At 31.1% G+C, this 16,966-nt stretch overlaps 1 protein-coding gene across 1 annotated transcript in view; it reads right to left on the reverse strand.

Moving 5' to 3' along the window:
* Positions 1-16,581, reverse strand: part of LOC130445221 (gamma-tubulin complex component 6) — a 23,358-nt gene extending 6,777 nt beyond the window's left edge. Inside the window, exons 1-11 of the mRNA XM_056780775.1 lie at positions 16,371-16,581; positions 16,101-16,321; positions 13,111-13,570; positions 12,852-13,060; positions 12,508-12,797; positions 10,681-10,903; positions 8,589-8,823; positions 7,544-7,736; positions 6,966-7,453; positions 4,429-4,847; positions 1,357-1,751 (exon numbers count right to left, since the gene is read on the reverse strand). Coding sequence (XP_056636753.1) covers positions 1,357-1,751; positions 4,429-4,847; positions 6,966-7,453; positions 7,544-7,736; positions 8,589-8,823; positions 10,681-10,903; positions 12,508-12,797; positions 12,852-13,060; positions 13,111-13,570; positions 16,101-16,321; positions 16,371-16,518 — 3,281 coding nt within the window. The 5' untranslated portion in view covers positions 16,519-16,581. The remainder of the gene's footprint in view (positions 1-1,356; positions 1,752-4,428; positions 4,848-6,965; positions 7,454-7,543; positions 7,737-8,588; positions 8,824-10,680; positions 10,904-12,507; positions 12,798-12,851; positions 13,061-13,110; positions 13,571-16,100; positions 16,322-16,370) is intronic.
* Between the last annotated feature and the right edge of the window lie 385 nt (positions 16,582-16,966).

Below are 16,966 nucleotides of genomic sequence, written 5' to 3' on the forward strand. Positions count from 1 at the left end.
AACTCATTTCGACTTTTGGTGATGAAACACCATCTCGAGTCACCGTTTATCGCTGGTTTTCCGAATTTAATCATGGTCGCATTTCGCTATAGGATGAATTTCGTGAAGATAGTTCAAAATCCGCTGTTATGCCAGAAAACATCAATGGGTGCGTAAACTGATATTGCAAGATCGTCATGTGGCATACCGTAAGATTGAGGCATACTTGGGCATTAGCTCCACTCGCATACATTCAATATTGCATGAACGTTTGGTTGTTAAAAAGATTTGTTCGCGTTGGATACCGTATAATTTGACAATCGCTAAAAAAAAGATTGTGTCGATTGGTACAAAGAAATGCTGAAAAATTTCAATCGCGGAGCTTCAAAAGACGTCTTTAAGATCGACCCAAAACTAAACAACAATCGACTTTCAAGTTTACCCAAATCAAACAAAGTTGTTGGCGCACGTAGCACTTCACAGCAAATGGTCGCCTGATTATTCGGAATAACTGGGCATGTCGGCACCGTTCCATTAAAGCAACGTATAACGGTCAATTATTTGCCAAAAGCGTTTGAAAAAATCGGGGAAACCAATGGTAGAAAATGAATTATCCTTCTCCACGACAATTCGAATTCTCACAAATCAGCTCAAACAAAAACAGTGAAATCATCGAATTGATGGGTCATCCGCCATACAGATCTTGTTTTGTATCTAATGATTTCTTATTATTTCCGCAGATCAAAAATAAATTATGAGGTCAACTTTTTTCTGCAAGGTTAATGCCATATCCAATTATAAATATTTGTTTTTTTCTAATTTATCTCAAAACTTACATAGCAACTTTCGTAGAATGAGAAAATTGCAAATTTGCACTTGAACTCGCAATCAAGGCGACAACGTGACCGTTAACGCACTTTTGTTATAATCGTTGAGCTACAAAATTCATATATGAAATTATCATTAATTTGATTGATACATTGCAACGATCAATAAAAATTCAAAGCCAATGCTATTAATATAATTCTTTCATTTTTTTAACATCAGTAGCGTCATCTTTCAGTTGAAATCTTCTTCGTTTTTTGTAGCGCCATCTATTTGTGAAATTGTAAAGTTTCTTGTTCATGTATAACAAACTATTTAATTCATGTGATGTTATTGATTATTTTTCCAAATTTATTATTAAATCATAAATTGTCAATAATAACGAGATTTCAACTCAGAAGGTTGCTGGAAATTTCATCGGAATCTTCCATATAAACCAGACAAACTAAAAGTCTAAATTATTTAGTAAATATTTGATAATATTTAATTACGTATAGTGAATGTTCAATTACGAATTTATTTGTAAATAAGAATAAATGTAGAAAATTTTACCTTAATAATTCGCCATTTATTAACTTAGTTTGAGTCACAAGTGGTATTTGAACACATTCGTGTAAGAATAACCGCAACGAATTTGTGAAAACTCCGGATACCTGTTTTCTGTCAACCCTTTTTGAAAACACATTTTTTTGCATGCGATCTGTACTTTTACTTAAATAAATAGGCAACACTGATTGCGCTTCATGATGTTTTTGGATAAAATTAAAACCCTCTTCGATTTGTTGAGTTTCAGATGTATGTAGGTCGGTTTGAGGAGTATCACAACTACGAAATACTCCAGTGCTTGGTGTTATTAATGGACTATAGGGTACGTCACTTAATGGTGTAGAATCCACAGACATCGGGATCTGTCGATCTGTATCATAATTGATCGATTTTTTAGAAAACTGAAATATGGAAAAAAATGTATATCATTAAAGAAATTACTACAATTTCGAATTAAATGAAGATTTTGTTACCCGAGTTTTAGGAAAAATTAAATATTACATTCGTGTTCAGTAGTTTTAAAATCTAGAAATGAACTGTCCTTAACAACTAGAATGACATTGAATTTTCATCTGAATTCATAGACGACGTCTACTATAAAATACTTTATATTTTTTAGCAAATATTTCGTTCTATAAATTGAAATCAACATAATAACCAGTATAAAATGAATATTTATATATGACGATTATAGTCCTTTAAAAAAATCAAACTACTCTCCTACAGAATAATTCGAATATACAGAGTTACATTATTTTCAATGGTAAATTACTTTATTTTATTGTGAAATTAGAAACTATTATTGATAGCACTAGACAACACTCAAAGTTATTAGAACCAAATTTTTTGTGCAGTTTATTGGTAGCGCCTCAAAAAGTAATCGTTTCAATATAATAAGTAGTCATAATCAATTATTTTCACCAAGTTACCTTTGCAATTTAGTTGACAGCTGAATCGTGTAAAATATCACGCTAATATATCAACTCTCTCGACTTATTTTGTTATATTTGCGGTGAATATACACCTAAAAGCCAAAAAGGCTATTACACCTTTAATTAAAAAGTTCTATCGTATATATTTCCATCTAGATATTCGCAACCAGTATAAATATCGGATGCCACATATCTACCGTATCTCATATCATAGAAATTTGACCGGTTGATCCAATGTACAATATTTAACAATGCGTTTGAACTATTGATATGGTGCGATTCTACTAATCACATAAACGACTGTTTACAGTTCCTGTTACCCTGTACATTTCATCTAGAAAGTTGTTAATAACTGATTCAATAAATATTAAAAGAATATTAGGTTAAAGATGGGAAGAATATGATTTTTATAATTGGAGCATGTTCTCCAAACCGATTTTCATCAATAATCTATACTGGGATGAGATATTTGAGAGACTGCCAACGATAGTGTGTCACTTACAAAAGCCAAAACTCATTAAATGTCATTATGGAAATATAAAATATACAGTTGAAAGTTGTTCAGTTTCTGTTTAAAATCCAAACACAAACCCCCAGGATTATTGCCGACAATTTAATCGCTATTATTTCCGTGCGATGATTTTCTATGACTTTCGACGTGGATTAAATCAACTACAGTTTGCAGATCAACTCGCTTCAACTTTTGATGACTAAGTATAATCTTGAGCCACCGTGTTACCGCTGGTTGCCAAAATTCCACTATCAACAAGAAAATTTCCACGATATAGCCTCAAATCGAACAATCATCTAGAACTACATTGAATCTATATTAAAATTTTGAATCCACCTTTTAAACTCTTAATCCCGAAATGGCAGTTTTTTTTCAAAATATATTGTTAAAGAGCCTTTCACTATCTGCTCCTTATTTCAAACAAAAACCAAAGATTATTGTGCCAAAACTCCGGCATTTCCAGAATTCAACACAAAATCAACGATAAATTATTGTATTTTCAAATTTCATAATTTTTTCGATGGCCTTATCGGTTATGACACTCTAAAACAACTAGGTATCGAACTAGATCTCAAAAACTTAGTCCTCAAAGCAACTAAAGCTCAACTTCCCCTTTCACATTATGAAAGTAAAAGAAAATTATTATTTTTCGTTAGAATTAAACCGAATTCTATCGAATCTGCAAAAATTCCTTTAGATATTCATAATGGTATTGTTAGCATACCGCCACCGCCAACCAAATTATTCAATTGCATAATTATAGACGGAATTCCTCGGGCAGAAAATGGTTATGCCCCTGTAGACATTATCAACAATACAGATAATATTGCAGAAATATACATATACGAACCCATTAAAATCACTCCAATTGTATGAGTATGAAATTTTTCATGTATCAGTAACACCCTCTTTTAACAATACTAACAACGCTAATGACATAACAGAATTAATACGAACTTCTCACTTGAAGTTTCATATTACCAAAATTTGTAGTAAAAATTCTGATATATTTCATAGAGTATATTTTCCCTTAATTTTCACAAATCAAGTTAAACACCCTTCTTTCTGCCCAATCTCCTCCTTCTCTCTATCTTTTCTTCTATTAAGTGTTGAAGCAAATTGTACCTTTCGCGCCGTATCACATATCCCTGGTATGCTGTTTACCTACGCTTCATGTGACCAGCAATCCAGGTTCGCTTACTATTCTCCTCAGAATTTCTTCGTTGATCCACATTTCAATGGATACATAGGCTTATATATATATATATATATATATATATATATATATATATATATATATATATATATATATATATATATATATATATACTGAGTTCGACTACTTATCGAACTTTTATTATTGTGCCTCCTATCCGCAATCCTCGGACTAGCGACCATATTTTGAATAATAGCAAATTCGGAATCCAATACAAAAGTATTTTATTGTTATAAATGACACCATTCTATAATTGACACACAAACTTTATCTTTATCGTATCGAGTATTCAGGTTAGCTGAAATAGTGTGTTCAATATAAATATCAACTACGATTCCAGAAATTCCCTTTAAAACATTAGGTACGTTAAAAATACTGCTTTCAACTAAACACAAAGTGAAGAAAAGTTGTATAACTACCTGATTTAAATTCAAAGATAGCGACTTCGATTTCTTAACAGTGTTGATTTTACTGTTGCTCCTGGAAACTCTATCATTCTCTTCGTTGCTGACATTTTTATTTAAAAAATTCTCATTATCCAAATGATAGTCGAAACAGTCACTAAGACCCATCACTTTATTTCGGTTTAAGGTAGCTGCGGTTACCATTGGAGTTTTAATTATTTCAGGTGTTACTTCTGTACCAATTTCTGATGATAAGACTTTATTTTTATTGATTGCAGCTGCAGTTGACATACGAGTTCTAAAAATGTTCGGTTCCACTTCCATGCCAAATTCCGAAGTTAATACTCTCAGTTTATTTTTTTGTGCCTGAGTTAGATGAGTATCATCAATAGTAGTGGGAAGTTGAAGTTTAATTTCCTCTGTACACTCAAGTCCTAAAAACAAAATAATCGTTTTACTACAATGCTGGAAATCTAATACAGGCAAATTACAAATAATAGATTAGTGGTGGATAATGAAAACAATTGAAATAAGAAAAAAATATTGATCACACATCAAATGAGTCAACCCTTAGAGAAATTAGAGTGAAGAATTGCGCAGCTGGACTAATAAATCCACTTTACAAACTTCTTTCTCTATCTCATAAAAAAAATGACGTTTCTCAACAACAACCGTCCGATTGCCTTAGTCCCAGCCATTGCCAAAGTCATGGAGAAAGTCGTTAACCAGCAAATCTTGACTTCATCAGCGACCATCAATACGGCTTCCAAAAACATGGATCAACTGGGGATCTCCTGGCCTATGTTACCAACGTATGGACTGAAGCTATAGAGAAATATGTAGACATATCGATGGATTTTGACAGAATTCTGCATTCCAAACTTATAAATAAATTTAAGATAGTAAGGTTTGTCGTCCTCACTCATCGACTGGATAAATAGCTTTCTCAAAAACTGATCCATCCAGATCGCTATCGATGGACACACCTCAGAAAGGTTTGAGGTCAACGCTGGTATTGGCCAGGGATGCATCTTGTCACCAAATCTCTTTCTCCTTTACATCAACGATCTACTAAAAAAAACTGCAAAGCCGATCTACAGCTTCACCGACGATAGCACACTGGCGTTCAAATAAACCGCCTCAATAAACTCTGCTAACAGCCAAATCCGTAGGTAACAACATATCACCACCATCTTAGAAACATTTAATGCAGCAAAGACCCAAACTGCTGTATTTACAAAGAAAACTGGCACTGCAGCTCAGGATTTGGTGCTATCTCGAAATAAAATATCAACATCACCCTACATTCGCTTGTTAGGTGTTCAGATGGGAAGCAATATGTCCTGGTATAGTCACGTGTCCGAAATAGACAAGGCAGGTTCACAAAAACTTGGAGCCCTCTATAGGGCTAGGAAGTTATATACACTGCAACAGCTTCTAGTTCTACTCCAAAGCCCAGATTCGCCTATCTTTGGAATAGTGCTCGCACATTAAGAGCGCAGCTAACAAGCATACCCCTGAGGATGCTGGACTTAATCCAGAAGATAGTAATACTACTACGACAAATGGTCTTACGAGATACAGAACTTTTGTATTCATTGTAGTTTAAAAATGCTGTGTAAACACTATAGCCAATTAGAATTTATGGTCAATTTCACAAAATCATCCTGTAAATTAATAAAGAAGAGGTGTTGACACTTCTAGGGTAAGATATCCTCCCTGAGGGACTTTACATTTAGCAGAAATATGTTCCTCATGACTCACACTGTATACTACAATTTATTTCATGCACTTCTAGTCCTTTTACTTTCTTAAACCCCTCCTCCACCGATACTAAATTCTTGCCACGCCCATAGACTCAGTTGACAACATACACATCCAATAACAGCTTAAGAGAATAAGACTGGGTAAAAATGTGAAGGGACCTTACAAACTTCACTTGCGAATGTTGTTTCAGAACTAATAATGATGTAGTATTTCCATCTACACGCGTAAAAATAAGCTGTATTAGGAATTTTATTAATAAGTTTTTTTCTTTCTCTTCGTCTAATGTAATCATTGATTCATAATGAAGTTGAAATGTGGATAGTTGAAGCAGTGGAGAAAAAAGGAATTTAGGGACTTTGTTGACAATATATATATCGAATGAATCAATTCTTGAAAAAAAAGTTGGAACTATATCTGAAGACGCTAGACTGCCTGAAAGTGCAGAATGTCCAAGGTATAAAAATATGAATAATACCACAATGATACCACTTCTATTAACAATGTTTTTGATATGGAGCTGAAATATGGATAATTGAAGTAACAGACAGAAAAAGCATTTTCACATTTTCTAGACAACGCACTGGTAGACCAACTATAGTGATACCAATTTGGAAAGTCGAATATTTTGAGAAATAACAATATAATTAAGAAGTAGAGGGTACTCTGAGGTACTTTGAGACAAAGTTATTGGAGGGTACGAGTAAACAGAGGAGGAAGTACCTGTATGAAAGTATACTAATTTTCTTATCAATAAAAATCATACTGTAGATGATACTAAGACCTACCCAACTCTTGTGTCATAACTTTCAGTTTATTTTTTCTGGCCATTTCAAAATTTTCTATGGCTTGTTGTATGGCAGGTGAAATGGTATCGATGTTTGCATTGTCATCTCCAGTTTTCGTATTAGCGTTAACGATATCCAAACAATCTTCAATTTCGATAGTTTGAGCACCTTTAATTTTTTCTTCTTCGTTATCTCTGGTATTTTCTTTAATAGTTTCCAGACCTGTTTTGGTACCTTCTTCTTCTGGAATAGAATAAAAACTGTCCGTTGAACTATTAGTCAGATTTTCCTGTGTTAAGGAAGAATCTTTTACTATGGGATCTTCAAATTTATCTATGGTGATTGGTGTTAAGGAAACGTCTTTTACTATGGGATCTTCAAATTTATCAATGGTGATATTTTTAATCGATTTTATGTGTGTTTCAATTTTGTATTTTTTCTCCTCGGCCGATTCACACAGTTTGGTATAGAAATCGATTAGCTTTTTTCTAAAAGTAAACATTTTTAATTATATTTAAGTAAATATTATAACACGTTTTAAAAAAAATCTGTTATTTCTCATATTTTCGATAACTTACGCTTCTTCTTTAACAAGATTCTGTCTTTTGAGTTCTGTTCTAAGATTATCTTCCATTTGAACAATTTCTTCTTGAATTTCTCTAGCTATTCTTATTTGTTTCTGTTCCATAGCACTGTCATACTGCTCACGTAAATAAGCCATTTCTTCCATCTTCTTCTCATTTTCTACTAATATTACTTTTTCCCTTTCAACTAAAAGTGATAAATTTAAACAAGAAAACGAAGAAAAATATTTGAAATATAGTGTGTTCATAAAGTATCCCAAATTAAAGAATAACTACTTTCACTACTACAGCCCTTAGTGTGCAAAATCATATGAAAAAACTCGAATCAGAGATTCTATTATCAATTATTATGTACAATTTTAAGATATATATTAAAATTATACACCTCAAATATTTGTATTTATCAATGTAATATGGCATATCACGTTTTTCGAGTAATCAAAGTGTGAAATTTTAATAAACAGCTAAAAATTGTACATAAGAGTTATAAACATTTTTCGGATTCGATTTTCTTTGCATTGACCATTGTTGTCGAAACCAATAATAATCACAATTTTGCTTTTTATTAATGACTAATTACTAGGACTTTTCATTATATGATTTTTATCGCGTTGCTCACGCAGCGCTTTAAATATGGTATCAGATTTGTTCACACCACGGTAGACAAACTTATACTCAACATTACTCCTAAACAAAACTTTTTCAACTTTTAGACAAATCTCATAAATTTTGTCTGATCTATTTATATTAAAAATTATTGTTTCAAAATTCAAAGAACGTAAAATTTTGACCTTCGACATTGAGTAACTTTTTTAGTATACATTGGACACAAGAGGACTCCTTGGAGCTCATTTCTAATGGTAAACTTATTGTATTATTGAAGATTTAATGTATTAAATATAATTGAATGGGGCAAGTTGGGACGAAATATTTAATAATTAGTCCTTAAATACAAAAGATATGTAAACAAAAACATGTAAAAGGTATTGATAAAAGGGTTGAATTACAGACGTAAGCACATTAGATGAGTAATACTCACATTCTAATCTTTTCAGCGTAACTGCTCTCTTTTTGGCGATTAAACCCAATAAAATAGGATGTTCCTGATTATTTTTGAGCAAAACTTCATCTATGTTGAATCTCGATCCATACTCCTCATAAAAATCCAAATAATAATTGATTGTATTTTGACGTAGAGCTGACAGCTGATCCAAAGTTACGCAACATGATATTATAGGTGGTTTTTTACCCATCAAATATAAACGAAGTTTACTCTAGAAAAAATATCTAGTTTGAAAAAAGTTGATAGTAGTTACTTTCAAATTAGAATGTGCTTTATATGATGTATGATACCGATTCTCTACTTAAATAACTTAAATAATATCACATTCAATAAATATTAACGAAATAATAATTCCACAATTGTTACTAGTGTTCTATTCGAAAAGATGTGGCGGCGATAGATCTTCATTCTTTCATTTCTCTAACATTGTATTCCATTTCATAACGATGTGTTATTATACTGGTTAAGTTCAATATGTATTAACTCATATATGGTATCAATCTAAATAATGACAAATGAATTTTAACCGATCAATGTCACAAAAACTTGTACAACACAAAATCCAAATTCAACCGCCTTTCAAAATTACGGCAAATAAAAGTAAAAATAATCAATTTCTCAAAATCCAAAGGAATCAACAAGTGAGAAATATGAATGGCAAACAGTCCACAATAAAAAAAGACGCAACATACGTATCTTGAATCAATGTTTTAATTCGTTCTTATTTTTATTACAATTGATAAGGTAAGTGCAACCACCAACCGGACCTATAAAAAGATTAATTGAATAAAGGGGAACAATAATTTAATATTAGAACGCCCTTTAACTATAAAATTCTTTCAAGCGTAGAAACAATTGTAAATATTGAACCCGCAAAACTGCAAAAAAAGTTTGGTATTTGTTCTCAAACAAATTACGATATCCTATAAAACAGAGAGTTTCCGATCAGCAAGGGAATTCGTTTAGTGACCTCTAGTGGAATCGCTCCCAGATTCAGATATTTTCGAAGCCAAGAACTTGAAAATAGTGGAAATATTTTTCGGGCGAATGTGAACGTAGTGCTTAGTATATTATTTTTTTGAGTTAGGCCGATTTAGTTTTTTTGGACGGTTCTTGTCATTTACTAGGCTTAACATTTGAGACAAGGTATGGCATGTTGGTAAATGCACAAGATAAACATAATTTTGTAGATTTTGGATTTATATATATTTTTGGTTGTCTCTGTTTTTTTCCTCAATTCGTACGGCTCTTTTGTTATTTAAATATTCTTTTATCGTTGAAATATAATTATTATCGTTAGATCTATTGTTTCGATACTTGAGCAAAGAGGGCACCTCGTTCAGGAGTTTGTAAGCCTTGCCGACTCACAGGATTTTCATAAGGAGTAAAATAATCACCTAACGATTCCCCCTCCGCTCGGGCTAATAAACCACGTTTTATTAAAAGAGTAGCAGATAACTTCATTACCCTCATGCAGTTTCGTCACTGGTGACAGCGGCTGTCTTACTCAGGAAGGAATCGATTTGATTGTTATACAAGGTCAAATCTACAGCTATTATAAATATATAGCAAATTCACAGTATTACAGTAGTGTACACAATTATTATTCTCTAGATAAGCAAATATATATTGCCCAAAATCACCAAGATACAGAATTGGGTTTGCTAGCAATTTAATGTCTTAAATCTTGACTTTGTTGAGAAAAAAAAAATGAATAAAATACTAGAACTAACCTGTTTTCTCTTTACTACAATGTAATAAAGAGGTGAATTTCAAATTAAATCAATAAAAATGCCGAAAAAGTCATTTCCGGAAAGCGTCTTGTTATACGATCTTCAACAAAATATTAATGAAAAATTGAAGATATTTAACTCCTGTTATAATCGCTCGTTCCCGAAATGACTGATGCGTTCTTGAAATGATAATAAATGTTTCCAAGGGCGATAAACTTTGAATTTTTATAAATTTATTTCACAAATTCGTTGCTTTTAAATTACAGCGTAATGGAGACTCTTAATAAAGAAAAACAGACTTTCCTTAGCTCATTACAAGTAAATAAAATACTCACCGAATGAGCACAATTCTTTAATAAATTCATTGATTTTCCACATAAAAGAATATCCGATCTCAAATCAACAAGAAAATCGGGTATTATATCTTCCTTGAAACCATAGCTTCTCGTCCAGTATGTTCTTCCTCTCGAAACAATATATTTTGGATTGGCTATTATGAAATATTCTCCATAAGGATCATTTAGTGTTCCTTCTAAAATCCATTGTTTCAGAAAACGACTGAAAATTATAATGTCATTAACTATACAATAAATTCTACATTGTGTTTAAATGTCTTTTAGATTAAAAATTAAAAAAAATTCATCTGCAAAAGTTAATTGATCTTGACATTAATTTTAAGTAATATTAAGGAATATTATTAAGTCGTACGGCATTCAGAACTTCGATAGCCGACGACTGGGGGACCATGAAAAGTGAGCTCAAGTATAACAATAATAAACAATTAAATTATCACGTAATTTTTTAATAAAGCTCCAAAGGATGACAACTTGCGAAAGATAAATATAGTTTAAAAAAAGTTAAAAACCACAAATGAAACTAAAAAGTTGTAAGTACTTTTTAAAATAAGCTTAAAACAATAAATCAATAGATCACTTACAACATAAATATGAAAATAAAGATAAAATAAGAATCTGTTTTAAAAAGAAAAATTAGTTTTTCATTTGTTGTTACATTTAAAAAATATGTAGCTGCAATATATAAAATTATTCGTAGTTGTGTTAAATTTATAAAATAAAATTATAAATTTCTAATTTAATTGTTCAGTTTTTTATCACTGACAGCTTTGTCATTCTTAGGTCTAAAAATTCTCTTTATCTTGAATTCGAATCAGTTTCAAGAATTTCTGAGTGTACGTTTTTCTAATATTTCATAATTAGTTAATGCAATTTTATTATTTTTATCATATTGATGACCTTTTAATCTATTTGCTGAATACTGAGACATTCATTCCATAACAACAAAGGGTGTAAACCTGGCCCCCTAAAAAGTTAACGAAATTTTCATGAGAACCTCAAGATACCGAATTTAACTGCTAGTTTATTGAAGTGTCTGCGACTTTTCTTCCATATAATGTAAGCAAAAGACGTCAAATCTTGTCAACACGTATCCAGACATCAACGCTTGGTCATAGAAGTCAAGTTTAGTTTTTAGTTCATTACGTGTATCAGTGGCCGTAAACTATGGATAGCGTGAAGTTCAAAAAATATGGAAGATAAAAATAAGAGTGAACTATGCACATAAAGCTGGATGTCAAATAAAAAATTATTGAATGCATTGACAACAATCCTAAGAAAATGAAATTGGGTATCGCAAAAGATTTGGAATTGCACCTAACTTCAAAATCGACTGCTATCACTATTTTTTTCTGTGAACCAATTGAAAGTAGCCAACGAATCTTAAAATGCTGACTGAAAAATTCAAACATGTGATTGGAAATTTTTACAATCATTCATTGCTTTGTATGGGTCATTGTTTCAATTGTTGTCAGCATTTTCTTGACTTCTAACAAGTCGTTAGTAATTATATACTACATTTTAAATGCAATGAATTTAAAATTTTGAACTTTAATTTAGGATTGAAAATGAAAAATGTACTACATATGTATTGACAAATAGTATGGGAGTTTTATTTTATTCTATATATTTTATAACGCAGAATCAGCAGGTTAAACATTGATCAAAAATGACAAACGTTGCCTTTGAACCTCTATATAGCGAAATTCCACCAATCAAAATTCGAAATAACGAATTTTTTGTTCAGTCCCATGAGTTTCGTTATATCGAGGTTTGACCGGAAAATTAATAATAAAAAAATTAACTTACCTAAAATAAACTTGACAACAAGGATACAAAATCGAATAAAGAACGTAAATTACTTTCTCATTGTTTAAGCTCAACACTTTGTGATATAAGTAATTTAATAAGGCTACACCATTTTCAGTCTCTTCGGAAACTGTGTATGGTCCTATTTTACATACGGACGCCAAAGTATTTACTTGTAATCGGAGTTGATAAGTTTTTTCGTGAAATTGCAAAAATTTAACTGAATCCGGTATGCTACAAACGGCCGTTTGATAAAATTTTAAGTAACGATTAACGCTTTCACAAAATTCCTGAAAAAATACGTTCAAATTAGATTTTTATAATATTTTTTATACAGTACTCACTGTATATACGTATCCTTGGTATTTGTACTTTCCTGTTTCGATATTTAGAGTGCTCAACTTATTTAATGCTTTACAACAAGTACCGGTAAAAATTAAGTCTTTGCAATAATGTGTTAATGCTTCTGGGGTTATTGCTTCGACACTAATACCGGGAACTAAATAAAACTGACCGAGTTCATCAAAACCGAATGATTCTGAAGCCAAACCAACTGAAAACCTTTATTTAAGTACTGGCATGAAATTGTAGATCATAATTTACCTAATAAGCATTTTAAATCTTTTATAAACTCCTTCCGAGGTATCGTTCTAGTATTAAATACTGCACCGTCTTTAAATAGCCTGAACATATACAATGATTCCAAATTCTCAACCCAAAGAGAAGATAGAGCTCCGAGCTCTGACATAAATGGAGGTTCTTTATCCGGTTCTGGATACCCGAAACTTTCCCATGTCCTTCTAGTACTGTACTTTAATTTTGAGGCCAGTTCCCAAATATCTTCCGGAGTTTTGCTCGGAGATTCATACCCTTCATCTTTGAATAACTCATTAAATGTGGAGTTTTTTATAACTATATTATCATTTGAAGCATCTGTATACTGAATAGTATCACATGTTTGAGAAGATTCCTTTGTATTAAAAGCTTTCTTGAGCGAATATGGTAGTTGGAACATTTTATTGAAATTTTCAAAATCTTTTATAGGTGGCAAAGACGATAAATCCTGTAATAAATAATTTTCTTATATTTTATACAGGGTGATTGATTAGTGTGATAAAGTTCAGTGCCTCTTTTGTCTTTCAAGATATCAATTCGAAAATTTGAAAATTATTTACAATCTCACAGGACTGTGACGTATCAACTTACGTTTTTCAATATTTTATTGTATATTTGGAATTAGCTTGACTCTCCTATATAATTTGATACTGTAGAGGTTGGTTTATTAGAAAAAATCGAGAAAATAATGTATTGGTATTTTGATTAATCCTCTAAGATTCAATGAATATTACCGAAATATAAAATTTTCCAGAATTGTTACTATTATTCTAATGTTTTAGCAGCAGCAGTTACGAGTTTCATAAAAATTGACTATAACTTCTCAAATACCCCGTAGAATACATCACAACCCTACAATATTGTAATGGGGAAGTCAAGGTGATTCTAAATATTCAATAAAATATAGGGCGTCTCATTATCATCAAAATATAACTATGATATGATACAACCCTGTAAGATTGTGAATAATTTTAAAATTTGGAAACCAATAATGGCGATAATTGTATAGACAATAATTGAGTATGTCATCATAATATTTTTGATTGTTTCGGTCTTAAATTTTCTAGGGGTCCCTTTGGAATGTAGAGGGAAGTAGATGTTGGCGATGTGTCGTGAAAAACAGAAACAAGAGAATGGTGAGTACATTCGACGAGGAATACCTACTTTCTGATTTAGATTTTAGCGACAGCGATATCCCGTTATCTCTACTGAAGCGAACGGCGCTATAGATAAAAGGAAAGGCAACTACACCATTGCAAGAACTTGTTTCTGTAACTCCCCCGTTAACAGAAAAGGTCCATGGAATTCCTAAAGAAAGTTTGATAATGCAAAAACAAGATGGAAAAGAGTACAAAGAAAAGTGAAAAGAAACTATGGTGAATAATACATTACAGAGTCTGAGAAACTGAAAAAAGTGTAGATTGTGTCAACCAGTAAGCAGAAATAAGTTTAAAAGCATTTTCTCCATTCTGATTGATGTACCTCCAAAACAAAGGATTTGAACGCAAAATTTTTCATATACCATCTGTGCTCAAATAAATAATGTATTTTAATTAGTAGTGGTAGTAATTATTTTTAACTATTGCAAAGGACACTCATTAAGGAGCCTATAAACAAAAATTGAGATGCTAGTATTTTTTATAATATCAAAAAAATTTCTTGAAGTTCACTTATAGAAATGTATAATATATAAATGTAAAAGAGAATGTAGTGAATTTTTTTGACCCTTTGGTCAATTGCAGTAGAAAGGCAAAATATTACTTTGAAAGGATAATAGCACATGCTCAACAAATACCAGATATCTTAAATTTAGAAGTAATATATTTTAATTACCCCAGATGCCTGTAATTGTGAAGTGCCATTGTACATTATGCTGAAATTGTTGTTAAAAATATTATAATAGATATGAAATGTATCCCAAATGATTAACGAAATTATGTAGTCTATTACAATGTCATTATATGTTTCCTCTATTGACTTATAGTCCCAAATGTTCAGTTAATTTTATAGAATTTATTTATGACAGAAATCTGTGAATAACGTCACATGGGTAAGTATTACACTTAGTAAAATGAACTATAACTATATTACAAGCATTACATGTCAGTGGCTGTAAATCTTTTGATTGATTTATAATATATAATTTATAATATTTATAATATAATAATAAACTTTAGGGAACTTGGTTCCACAAACAGCCCTAAATGCACTGGAGTATAAGCCTGGTTTGTAGTTTATATCAAAACTTCAAGTTAATTTCCTGAACATTTTTAAAATTGATATATCTTTGTCACTTAATGTAAGACATAGAGAAGGCTAGTAAATAAGCTGAAGGAGTAAGAAGATGAAAACTGAGCCAAGTCTGAATAAAGTTCTGCAAATCTTGAAAGTTCCACATTATATGTAACTATAATATAGATAAATAGTCAATAATACATTAAATAAATATCTTCTACAAGCAATAATCTACTCTTACACTACACTAGAGCAATAAACAATTTTTTGTCTAGTTATTATGCTACATTTAATAGTTTGGGCACAAGTAAAACCACGTAAAAGAAGCATTCTTAAGATATTACAGAATGAAAAATTATTTGATGTACCAAAACTAATAAATAAATCTTCCTTGATACTATGTCTCCTTGATTAAGTAGAAAAAAGCTGCATCCATACAAAGTAACAAAACAAAATTATAATTGTTTATATTACATCCCTAAAGAAAACTTAATTTATGACTAGACTTATTTCTAGCAATTATTGTGTGGTAGATGTATATTATTAAGTTAGAAAATTATTTTAGAAGATGTATCTACTTCATTGCCTCAAAGGCAAAATAATATTTCAACACCGGTAAGCAATATACCATTTCTTCATTCTAGCAAATTAAACTGTGAAATGTATCTTGAAAACACTTTTTTAAAATACATTTTAATATTATGTATCAACAGAAAATAGATGAAAATAAAGTTTTTGCTTACCAATATATTTTCATTTTTTGTAGGCACATTTCTTAGAGCCATTAAAAATTGAAGTATTCTGTTAAAATCATCTGGAACGTCTTTATAACATTGCCGAACATTTTCTACAGTTGTTTTCAACTCATGTGCATGATTTTTCATATTATATTCATGAATAAGCTGAAATTCCCATGATAAAAAATTGCAATAAGGATCTGCCATTCCTTTTAGGTCCTGAAAATCTATAAAATAATATAATTTAAGAAAAACTTCGATATTTCCGTAGCTAACCTTTTTTGCATTCGGAAACTCTTTTCTCTAATAATATTTCGTAACATCTTGTTCTTGCTAATTTTATATCTCTTGGATCATTATGAAATTTTTCACAAAGATTAGTTATCAAGTTGAAAACACTATCGTTTTCCTCTTCACTATACATTATTTATATTTGAAATTGTAAACAAAAAAAGATTGAGACAATTATTTGACATTTCAATCAACTGTCGTTGAATTGTTGCCAACATGGGCAAACATAGCCAATACAACTTTATGCAAGTAAATACATGATTCTAAATTCGGTTGTATTCCAATGCGAAATAACTGGCTTCCTTATATGCCAAAGATCATTGAAATTTCTTAGAATGTATTCTTAGAGAATATATTTATTAGAAATATTTCATGGACTATTTGCTTCTGATTGTAACCGATAATTCCGAATGAATCGCCAAAATTTTATTGAAAACAGATGAATCGGGAAGAAAGACAAATGATATTTCACAGAGGTTGGTCTAACTATGGAGGGTAGAGGTAAGGAGAACCATCTCTGTGCTCCAGAAAGTGTCCATCAAATTCTTTACGTTAGGGAGGCGCTACTATCGCATGAGTGT

This window comes from Diorhabda sublineata, chromosome 1, assembly GCF_026230105.1.
Source record: "Diorhabda sublineata isolate icDioSubl1.1 chromosome 1, icDioSubl1.1, whole genome shotgun sequence".
Classification (NCBI taxonomy): Eukaryota; Metazoa; Arthropoda; class Insecta; order Coleoptera; family Chrysomelidae; genus Diorhabda; species Diorhabda sublineata.